This window comes from Pocillopora damicornis, chromosome 8 (assembly GCF_964200805.1).
Source record: "Pocillopora damicornis chromosome 8, jaPocDami1.2, whole genome shotgun sequence".
In the NCBI taxonomy this organism is placed as follows: Eukaryota; Metazoa; Cnidaria; class Anthozoa; order Scleractinia; family Pocilloporidae; genus Pocillopora; species Pocillopora damicornis.
In genome coordinates, this window is record NC_142677.1 from 11,412,318 (window position 1) to 11,424,457 (window position 12,140).

General features: G+C 38.7%; 2 protein-coding genes and 1 long non-coding RNA gene across 3 annotated transcripts; 2 read left to right on the forward strand and 1 right to left on the reverse strand.

Annotated features, from left to right (window-relative positions):
* The first annotated feature begins 59 nt into the window (after positions 1-59).
* LOC149041371 (uncharacterized) lies at positions 60-606 on the forward strand. Its single transcript, XR_016179408.1, has 2 exons — positions 60-215; positions 361-606. It is a non-coding gene; the product is annotated as an uncharacterized LOC149041371 (long non-coding RNA).
* A 2,837-nt stretch (positions 607-3,443) lies between these two features.
* On the reverse strand, positions 3,444-6,344 carry LOC149041372 (membrane progestin receptor gamma-A-like). Its single transcript, XM_089181093.1, has one exon. It carries the CDS (start codon positions 5,406-5,408, stop codon positions 4,341-4,343), a length of 1,068 nt encoding a protein of 355 aa, XP_089037219.1. The 5' UTR covers positions 5,409-6,344; the 3' UTR covers positions 3,444-4,340.
* Positions 6,345-7,711: 1,367 nt separating this feature from the next.
* LOC113682584 (membrane progestin receptor gamma-B) lies at positions 7,712-9,525 on the forward strand. The gene has a single exon (XM_027199747.2). It carries the CDS (start codon positions 8,075-8,077, stop codon positions 9,176-9,178), a length of 1,104 nt encoding a protein of 367 aa, XP_027055548.2. The 5' UTR covers positions 7,712-8,074; the 3' UTR covers positions 9,179-9,525.
* The last annotated feature ends 2,615 nt before the right edge of the window (positions 9,526-12,140 follow it).

Here is a 12,140-nt window from a genome sequence, read left to right on the forward strand (position 1 = left end):
TATGACGTTTGGTTGATCAAAATCCATTAAACCTGTTTTAAAGGTCATCTCCCGTATCAAATGAAAAGGGGTCAAGTTCTTTTGGCGTGGTTTTCTGCATGTAAATCTTTTTCAGGAGATCACCCTCTTCATACTGGGTAGTGTGGGAATCGCCTCGTCGCAGGACAATTTTACGGAAATTCATTTGCCCATAACGGACACATTCGAGTGGAAAGGTGTCGATGATCAAACGTGAATATTTCAGTGATGCCATTTTAGTAAAATTGATTCCTTATGAAAATTCAGTACATTAATTAATAAATTGTACTCATGGTAATCTGAAAATATTTCAATAACATTATTTTACTCTTCTCTTCGCAGAGATACCCAAGCAGATAACAGTGATGATGAGCATGAAAGTCAATCAGAAGTTAGGCCACCCATAGACAGCATACAATCAGAAATTCAGTCCATCAAGGCACAGCTACTGGCTTTGCAGGAACAGCGACAGGAAATTAGAGATGAAACTAAAGTAGTTGAAGAGGAAGTAAAAGTAGTGAAAACCCAAGCTGTAAGAGAGATTGAAAAAATTAAAAGGCAAGCCGCTGAACAATTGGCACTCAATAATTTTGGGCTGAAGAGATTTGGCACAGATAAAGATTCAAAATAATTTTATTGGGTATGTAGTTTCCGGCGATTTCTGCTGTTTTAAGCTTGCTTTACCATCACTGTTATTCCTGTCAAAGGAACAACAGTGACGGTAAAGCAAGTCTAAAACGGAAGAAATCGCCTGAAACTACGACGGACACACAGGACGTGAGTAAGTGTTATTGATTTTACGTGTAAAATATTCATATTTCGAAATATTTACCGTTGTAAATCGACCATATTTCGTTCCCCATACTATTCCTTATAACGTGTTCAAATTTCCAACGGTTCCTCTTGTAACTTAACACCAAGTCACACAACGCGTGACGCGTTCATGAATTATTAAAATCGTTGGCTTTTTCTCGATACGGGAGCTTGAGCCGCCTGTGGTTGAACGGGCTTTTATAAGGGTCAAGAATATGACTTTTTTGATTCAGATGCTCCTTATCTACTTAGGTTCAGTTAATCAATTATTTTCTGTAGCCTGTCTTCTTACAAATTTTGAAGGACCACTGATTTTAGCTGATAGTGACAAGCAAAATGAATAAGCTTAATATATGTTGTAGTTTAAAAAAAACAGTGAAAAGTGTCAATAAAAAGAATTACATGACACTTCATAGAGGTCTATGACTACCCATTTTACATAATAGTTCAAAGTGTAACAGTACTGATACTAAATTCAACATATCTTCATGTGTCATTCTACTGAGTCAACTTGGTTTATTGCTAGAATGTAAGCTTGCAATTTACCAGTTTTTATGCAAAAGCTAAATTGACTTCACAAATTACAATTATGATATGCAGGAAATATTACATTCTAATATTGTATATCCTCTGTATAACATGCATTATCACGTTTCTGTAATTGACCATAGTATGTGTTGAAGAACAGTCGGTGTATCAATGACTAAAGAAAAAACTGTCCACCTTGTCTTCATTTTACTGGGAAAATATTGAATCAAAAACAATTCTTTTGCAAAAAAACAAGTTATCATCTATGTAACTAAAGAAATCACACCAAACTAATCCAGTGAGGCCCAGTGGACATTAAACTTGATAATAGTAGATATCAGTTTTCTTTCACAATGCTGGTTTGTGGTATTATCCCTGGTAAGATACCTAACATTATCAAATGATGTCTCCCCTTCTTTTACAACTTTAATTTCTAGCAAACCAAAGGGGTTTTGACCATTGTTTACAGCATCTAGTCATACACTTTTCCATCTGGGCTGCATCCTAACCATGGGCAATCAGGATGGATGATCAATCCTGGTGGGAAGAGATTAACTCTCTCTGGTTCCCTTTGCAGTATTGGCGTAAACCATAGCTGAATGAGGTTCAAGTTCCACCCCCCTTCCCATGTGTGTTCTTTGTACATATCTGCTGGGGTTTAGCTAGGTTACCAGAGAATCAAAACTGGCTACATGACGAGCAACAACTCCAAACTTACTAGTAGTGATCCTTTTCTTTCTGAGAAGATGCCCGTCACTTAAGCTCTATGTAATTGTCTGTTCCCTTACTTTTGAGTGATACTTCAGTGGTCAGTCGGCTAGGGAACCAAAGATGACTTGTTGCTAATTGTTCAAGCAAACTGACATCATCAAAGGTCAGTGTAGGGAGAACCGATAGATCTTGAGTCTCTTCATCCACTAATTTTTTACGGTTGAAAGGAGTAATATTAGTCTTACAAATGTCTTTAGCGATGTAAACTAAGCACGAAACATACGTTTGTGCACGCAATCACTCGAAAAATATCTCTACTGATCGACCATGAAATGCCGTTAAATCCCACGCAAGTCTCGTTTATGTTGCAGAATTTTCTTCCAGAGCCTTAGGAAGTCCTGATATTACAGACAAAAAAAAAGGAAGATGAGTTTGAAAGTATATACCTTGTGTAGTCGCCATGTTTGTTAGCTGTTGTGTATCCATTTAGATGACAAACTCACTCTTGAATTGTTTTCTATATTCTGTTTTTATTCATCGATCCACCTCTGGTACAATCATGTTACTTGATTAAAGTACTGTTATATCATTGAGTGATCCCACAGTGATATTACAAAAATTGGTGCAAGTACTTTTAATGTGTTCTCAATACACTACATTGGCCATCGAACGGGTTGGCGCTACCAGTGTATTCGCGATTTCGCCGCAAAGAAACCTATTCCAACTTTAAAATCATACCAAACTAAAACTTCTACAATAAACCTTACTTGCTTTGTGGAAACGGAAATACCAGTACAAGCTTTCATCCGTACAAAATATTGTTTTACAAGCACACGTGCGTGACCTCTTGTGAACTTCCTATTCCGTATTGGAACGCTTGCTCTCCAATTTGCGTTGCTACCCGGTATCCAAGTACGTGACCTCTAGCTGCAAAGGGCATATTCTAATATACTATTGAGATTACATTTTCTTTAAGAAATACTAAATTCAGAAATCCTCATGCGTTCATCTGTTTGTCTGTTCTTCGTTTTTTCGTTCGTTCGTTCGTGTGTTCGTTCTTTCTTTGGCACGTTCGTTCATGTGTTCGTTCGTTCGTGTGTTCGTTCTTTCGTTGGTACGTTAGTTCGTTTATCCTTTCGTTTCTTCTACAATCTACCCACATTACTCGTTTATGCGTTCAGTCAGTAATTCATTAATTTACTTCTTCAAGTCGTTATTCATTCTGTCTATCCGTTGTTCAAGCATCCGTCAAACCAGGAAATTAATTGCTTTTCCGTTTGTGTACAGTTTATTCATTTTTACATTTCCCACTTTTATGATCTATTGTTTCCTTACTCGGAACTGGTTAGATCAAATGACCACCACAAACCGTATAATATTAAGCCACGCTTTAATAATTATTCGATCTAAAAGAAATACATTTATAATTCGCAATTAGAACAAACGCAAATCAAGTCTTTATCTTGTAACTAAATTCAAAAACTTCAATATAAACTTACTTCTGTGGCGGGTCGTTACAACAGTCTCACTTTACGGGTTAGCATATTCTCTGGGTAAGCGGATTTAGAGACAGAAAAACGATAACAAAATAACTTCTTTCTCACTTCGATTCTGCTGAAAAACTGACTTAAAACATAATAATCTAACGCTTTTAAATCAATCTATTGAATTAATGTCAATCACGATTCTTGTCATCGAATAAATCTGTCAACACGAGGCAACGCCTATTTATTAAACGAAACACTATTTTATATCTATTCATTTTCTGTGCATACCCATTTCTGGAAATTTCACATTTCCAGCATATTCTTATTTTTTTTTTGCATGACTACGGCAAAAGAAAAAGAAAAGCAAGGAGTTGCAGTTAAAATTTACAAGACAAGTTGCTCTTCTTCCCTGCATGTAAAAAACAGTAACCCGTGTAGCGACTGAGTTTAATTTGCAGGGTTCATTTTAGAAAAAAGGATACATGGCAAACATAAAATTAAATATTTTCAACTGACAAAGAACTCGAGTACTCGTTCAGATCATACCCTCGTCAACACCTCAATAGATAGAGGGTCTCTAACATACCAACATAACTTTTTATGACTAACGGTTATAATTTGTTAATTTTAACGCCAAACGACTTCTTTTTTTCGCCTTTTTACGGCCAACGGTTAACCCCATTGAGAACTTTAGATACATGGTCTTACACGAAATTCTCAATTTCTGTATCATACTTGACCATTCCTGGAAAGAGATAATAAACCCTATTCTTTTAGGTATCATTAGTGCTTTCGTAAATTTAGGTACCTTGTACACAACAGTACTACTGAGGTGTTTCCAAGAACGACTAAGATCGTTAGCAAAATGCTGTTTGAGAATGTGGGTCCTGGGAGTGGCTCGATGATAGCCCTTCTCTGCTGCATATCTAGTTCAACAGCTGAAAACTCATCTGCTGCACCGATTGCGCATAGAATATGAAGGAAGTGATGGCTGTGCCCTACCACGTCGAAAACTCCGATCATCAAACGTTCCGGGACGCGGAAAACATACGCAAGCGTCCCACCCGCGTAGAATAGACAGTGACGAGTGAAATACTGCACAGATTGAGGGCTGCTACAAGTTGATGTTGTGTTACATAATAATAACATTGTCCAATAAGGTGAAGTGTTGAATAGCCACGAGCTAATGTAAGTACTCGCTTTTAAAGCTGCATCGAAACGACTTGTGCTGCAAAACGAGTAGCAACACGCCAACGTCGATGCAAAGGAAATGGCGGCGGAGATCGCTAGGAACAGAGCGGGGGTGTTGAATATCAACCAAGTTGTGCTCACTGGCCTAGAATAAAAATAAAACACTTGACCAGCCGTGAAGGTGTACACGCTAATGGCAGCATAATCGAAAAAGAAGCATACGTGACGGGCTTTGATCGACATGCAGTTGAACAAGTGAGCGCCAGCACTCATGGCAAGCATTACACAAATCCCGAATGCAAAGCACAGCAGTGGATACACAAACGGATCTTCCCGCGGCTCGTGTTTGGCGAAGACAGATGCAAAGCGAAGCATGAAAACAGCGAGCGCCAAAACATGACTCCAAATGTTGATCGTCTCGTTGGTGGCTTGAAACAAGCTTTTGAAACAGTACCACGCGGACGAATCACACTTGCGATAACTCGATATTATAAACGGCTCGCGGAAAAAAGAAGGAACTTTGTCGAAATCCACCAAGTCAGCTTCTTCCAGTTTGCTTTTGGTTGTCACGATATTCTTTTTGTTGCTTTTTTTAAGACCACTTTCGCTAATAAGGCGTTCATTATCTGTTCCGATGGCCACTTTGCACTTTCGTTTCATCCTGTCTTGTAAAAAGGGTCTGCGTTCTGGAAAAGAACGGTCCTGTTTTTTTTTAGCTGAGGCGGTTTAATGGTTTCGTTTTTATGACTGCTCTCTTTCGCCGACTTCGTTCCAGTTCACTGAATCGTAAATATCCAATTCATTTGTGTCATATTTTAAATTCAAATTTCAAATTTTTCAAGCAACCATGGGACTTTGAACTTCGACTTCCTCGCGCATCTCATTTATAGTAGGCCTTGGTAGACAAAACATTCACCTCTTCCATCATGCGTCTGTTCTCCACGGAGATAATCATAATATACAAAAAGTATCACGAGAAAAACTCGAGAAGGTTCGAGACCAACTTTGATGCACCTCAAACTAATTCACGCACTCAATAAATTTTTCACCAAGAAACTGTTAAGCATTCGAAGTTTTTAGAACTCTTAATCTTAAAAACACTGTTTTCAGCATGCATAACTAAGACAACTGCTCTCGTGGCGAAGAGTTATAGACGCAATTTTTTCTTTCACAATAGTATATAAATTTACGCATCTGCAAGATGATATTTGTGGTCAGTACATTACGGAATAATTAGCATAGATTAAATCAAGTTTGTTAGTTGCAGTCCCCCATTCTTTGCATCGTTTATTTCTTCTGTCGTTCTTTTACTTCTATTTGTGGTTAGTCTAATTCTTAAAAAAAAAAAAATGTAACCTCCATCGACCCCGTGTTGACCTGATCCACACACGTACGTATGTACGTACAGTATTTTGACGTTTCTCCTGAATGTACAAGAAGACTATAAAGATGGACAATCTGAAGTGTCGAGAGTTTCTTCGACCAAATTTGAATCGGCAGTGAATGATATTTCCTTTCTCTCCTTAAAACTATGTTATTACAAACGTCTAATTATTTTAAATAGTGCTGTTTTCAATTGAAATTAAAACAATTTACATGCATGACTGTTTACCCAGTTTTACATGCTCGACAGGTGACCTATTTTGTTGATAATTTTCTAAAAGACAGTTATGAACCATTAATATTTCGGAATAATTTCAACATAACGTTTAATTTTCGCTTTTTCGTTTCTAACATCTCCATATTCTTCCCAAGTTTAGAAATGTCGCAAAACTCGCACAGAAGATACGAACTTTGTCCGTGGCGTAAAATGTCGTGTCAAAAACAAACTAATGACTTGTAAAGCTGATAATTATGATATTGATCTTTTGTGTCGTTTATCATATATTCAAATTTTCTTAGAGAATGACAATTTTTTTTAAGTATATTTTCTTCAGTTAAGCCTTCTCCTCATTTCTGTGTAACTTTTCTTTCTCGAGAGCTAAGCCAACAACTGAACAGGTTCTTGTTTGAAAAAATATTTTAAGTGGTCTGTTCTGTATTTGACTGACGAAGACAAAGGGAAAGCACGTGAACAGAGAGTTCAAGACACGTGGCACGGTATCGGTAGCGATCTTCGCAACAATGAACACTTCTTAAGCAGTAGTGAAAATAAGGCCTGAAAAAAAAATTCAAGCTTGTACGGGATTTGACCCCATGACCTCTGCGATACCGGTGCAGTGCTCTACCACCTGAGCTAACAGGCCATGGGGGAGCTAGTCATTATGTTGGTTCCAAATAAACCCGTGAAGTGATAAATTAGTGACTTTAAATATATATTTCAGGCCTTATTTTCACTATTGCTTAAGTAGTGTTCATTGCTGCAAATATCGCTTCATGTTCATTTCTTAATCTGCAGTTAAAAGATATAATAAAACCCTTTTCCGATGTGCTGAGCAGGTCATCACCCATTAACTATACAGTGCCAAACTAAAAGGCGTTAATTTTCCTCTGAGCTACTGCCAGGCTTTAATGAATACCATGAACAGTGTTTCATTTGTTTAGTTGAAAATGGCTTCAAATTTATATTGTTCAAGTACGTATTTTTTAGAGCGTGGAAACGTTTCCTGGCCTAAACGAAGGTCACTCTTACGGTATTAACATTATTTGCATAACGTTGTTGTAGCATTATTATACACAAGGGCGAATTCCGGGGAGGGGTGCAGGGGGTGCGCAACCCCCCCCCCCCATCCTAAGATGACCTTCGGCTCTTAAACATAGCTTCACTGTTTTGCAAAATCTGCCATATCGTTTGCTATTTAGCACCAGAAGTTCACATTTTGTTATTGCTTCGTCGTAAGTCTTTTTTCTTCATTTTCGCTTTTAAAATTTGTTGAAATCACCCGTCAGCTGGTTCTTTTCTTAGTTATGCACCCCTTCTTAAGAAAAATACTCTTTGCACGCCTAATAGGACATGCCTATTTACATGTCTGTGGTTTTGTGGACTTTGTAAGGGACTTAGCATTCATTATTCCAAAAGTAATTCCGTTTAATGGGTAAAATGCCAATAATTGTGTTTCATATTTAATGAAAACTGGTAAAATAACTAGTGCCAAGTTTTCGTATATTTCATCTTGTGTACAGCTCTCTGTGATGAAACTCGTTTTTTTTTTTTCGTATTATAACTGAAGCGTAGCACTCAAAAATGTATGTCGTAAACAATAAGCGCAATTGCGGAATATTTACAACACAATGAACTGGTAAAAAGCCAAAGAAAGAGAGCAGCTACCCAAACATAATCATTATTGCACTGGGTCAGTTGAAAGAGATTGTTAATTTGTGAGAGCATGAAGAATCGGCAATCCAACGTGCCAACACGAACAGGAAAGGGATTTTATGGGGCCACTAAAGCGCTGATCAGTAAAAATAATAACCAAAAAGACAATAACTGGAACATCACACGAAACAAGTGCGAATTGGAGAAGGAAACTGACATCTCAAATGATTTGGTAAATTTTGACAAAGTACCTTCGTTTTTTCGCCAACCGTTCATAGTATCGAGTTATCGTAAGTGTGATTCGTCTGCGTGGTACTGTTTCAAAAGCTTGTTTCAAGCCACCAACGAGACGATCAACATTTGGAGTCATGTTTTGGCGTTTGCTGTTTTCATGCTTCGTTTTGCTTCTGTCTTCGCCAAACACAAGCTGCAGGAAGATCCGTTCGTGTATCCACTGCTGTGCTTTGCATTCGGGATTTGTGTAATGCTTGCTACGAGTGTCAGCGCGCACTTGTTCAACTGCATGTCCACTAAGGCTTGCCACGTATGCTTCTTTTTCGATTATGCTGCCATTAGCGTGTACACCTTCACGGCTGGTCAAGTGTTTTATTTCTATTCCAGGCCGGTGAACACAACTTGGTTGATATTCAACACTCCCGCTCTGTTCCTAGCGATCTCCGCCGCCATTTCTTTTGCATCGACGTTGGCGTGTTGCTACTCGTTTTGCAGCACAAGTCATTTCGATGCAGCTTTAAAAGCGAGTACTTACATTAGCTCGTGGCTATTCAACACTTCACCTTATTGGACAATGTTGTCATTATGTAACACAACATCAACTTGTAGCAGCCTTCAATCCGTGCAGTATTTCACTCGTCACTGTCTATTCTACGCGGGTGGGACGCTTGCGTATGTTTTCCGCGTCCCAGAACGTCTAATGATTGGAGTTTTCGACGTGGTAGGGCACAGCCATCACTTCCTTCATATTCTGTGCGCGATCGGTGCAGCAGATGAGTTTTCAGCTGTTGAACTAGATATGCAGCAGAGAAGGGCTATCATCGAGCCACTCCCAGGACCCACATTCTCAAACAGTATTTTGTTAACGATTTTAGTCGTTCTCGGAAACACCTCAGTAGTACTGTTGTGTACAAGGTATTTAAATCTACGAAAGCACTAACCATACCTTGGTCTTGTATGATAAACAAATCTAAGTTGCTTTTTGGGATGGACAGGAAAACCGTCTGATGATGTCCTTCACTCTTTGAATCATTTCTCGCATCCTCCAGCAGTACAGGAATGGATTTAGAGTCGAGTTAAACAACATAAGAGATATCTTTAAAGACCAGGTAAAGTAAAGTGGGCGTGTCTCCAAACCAGTGATAATCATGAAACTTGAGATTACGCCATAAGGGAGATAACAACTGGATACCCAAAGAGTATCAACAAGCGCCATTACTCGCCTCACAGTCACCACCTGTCTGTATCTCAGCCCCAAAAACGGAGCAAGAAGTCTGTCTACTCTTATTGCAGTCATTGTTAATAAAGATACGCCGCTAAACAACAAACTCGTGATGATAAAAAGGAACCAGAAGTAGTACCAGTCCTTCGAGTGATCTCGAGACAAATGGATTCCACCTCGTAGGGGATGTGTATGAGGCCCACGCCCAGATCTGTGCTCGCCAAACAACCGAGCAAATGTTTCGACGACGGATAAAGCGACGAAACCTTCTGAAGAGTAACAATGATCAAAATATTCCCTACAAATGCAATGATGGATAATGGAGTATCCAAAGTTGAAATGAAAATGTCCTGAGCTGCTCCAAGAACTGAAGCGCTACAGAGCTCTTTGTGATTGTATGATTTCCATCCTCAGTTGAATTTGCAATCGCCGTGGATTATTTCACTCGGGCAAATTCGCTATCAAAGATGTTGTTTGAAACTTACCTGTCTAAAAGCGAAATTTACTCATTGGAAATGTTCTCTGGGCCTGACCGTCCTCAAACGGTGTTGTGAAAGAAAACAGAGACTCTGCATTATGGGATAATGATGTACGTACGTTGAGATCTCTTTAATTCTTATCGATACTAAAGCAAACAAGGAAATGTCAATTAAAGATCCTGTCGCTCAGCGAGAAAGGCACATAAAGCTTTCCATTTTAAATTTGTATTTTCGCTAGTTAAATCCCAGCTAATCATTTGAGTGAAAAGAAACGTTTACTGAGACAGCTATTAACTAATTTAAGGGAGCTTTGATAGGTTTTTTCTCATTCCATCTATCTACTACTTAGGCCTATAGCTAGAGTGAGTCTTTCGTCAGTGAAAGAGTTTCATGCGGCCTACATCTTCACAAGTTTTTAAGAGACTTTAAAGAGGATTGAAATCCTGAAAATTGAAGTTACAAAGTGCCCCGCTAGAAAACTTAAAGAAGGGAAAAGCAAAGTAATATGTCAATTGTCCGGCACCGTCTTTAGGGCTGGCGTCACCATTATCGTGATCCTGACCTTGGAAAAGATACTCTATCACTGAAAAATTTATGTTCGCGCGCCGCGTGAACCTTTGGGAGTTAGGCTGCTTTTCTCATCTCTATTTTCTGCATATAAACTCACTCACAACTCACAATTCCTTCATTCGCTCTGACGAAGGGCTAACGTTCAAAATGTCAGCTTTGAAACTCTTTTCGGTGGCCAATTTGCATGATCAACTCAGTTAATAATACCAAATTACCTTGTTATACTCTCCCACCGACGCAGCACCACAGTTTTCGTATTCATTTTATTTTTCTTGCGCCTCACTCTTAGAGGTCTACTCGGCGCGCTGACATTAATTTTTTTTTTACTTTCGCTGGTTTATTTTTGACTTGCGCGACGAACTTCGCAAAAAGGGAGGGACCACTCGCTGTATTAAAAAATTCAAAGCCAATCTGTTTTGTCATAATCTCACTCACGCAGTCATTGAATCTTTCATTTATCCACTCCGGCATTCAGCAGTTCATAAATTAGACGTTCAGTCGATTTTTAAGTCAATTAGTCAGTCACTCAGTCTTCAGTCAGATGGTCGATCAGTCAGCCAGTCAGTCAGTCAGTCAGTCAGCCGTTAGTCAGTAATTCAGTCAGACTGTCACTTAGCAAGCCAGCTAATCAGTCTGTCTGTCGGTCAGTCAATCAGTTGATCACTCTCTGAGTCAGACGTCAATCAGTCAGTCAGCTAATCAGTCATTACCCTCAGCTCTCAGGTCTGTTGGCCGCTAGAGAGCTCTTTCCTAACCTACGTTAACCTTACCTCATAAAAAGCACCAACGACCAACGAAAGTACTCTACAGACTGTGAATGGACAGAATAAAAAATGACTGAAATGTGAAAATTCCCAACTAAGTGTGTAACATATACCCGGCCTTACACACCTTAAATGACGAGTATGACTCGGTAAATGATTCAAATTGTCCGTTGAAGACGCTCATGCAGTGATTTTTATTTGACACCCTTATCTTAGTTTTAAAAAAAATTGGACCAAAATCTCAACCATGACAACTGTCTCATTATCGGACAGAGCCAATATGTATGTTATTACGCATTTGTGCGCTCTTCGCAAAGAATTTGTTTATCTTGACCGGTGTTCTAACACAAGTAACTGAAAAGAGGAAAAATTTAATCAGGGGGGATTCAAAACGCTAAAGTGAAAAGCAGCTATACAATTTCGTAAAAGGAGCAGTCATATCCGATAGCGTGAAGCGATTTATTAGGATTTATTTGCAAGTAGCTAATAGAATTGACGGAATTGTTTCACTGTTTGATTTAAACGTTAAAAACAAACTTTGCAAACAATTAAATCAAACATTCTTACGTGATCTTGGTTACCATTTGTGGGTTGTTTCCAGTTGATTTAAGCAGAGTCTCCATCTCGTTTAATCCCGATCAAACCGGAAAAGCATCGATCAAGAACAGTACTCCCAACAGACATGAAGATATTTTGGTAATCAAAGAACAGTTGACAGCACAGTTTCTTTTTAAAATACTACCTGCTTAAAGAATAATTAGTGGAGGCGACAATTTTGGTCAACCTCGAAAAGTTGCCAGAGAAGAAAGACCTCGATCAAAACTCTTTCCCTTTTGTTGGATTGCTTGATGGCAAACAATAATCCTA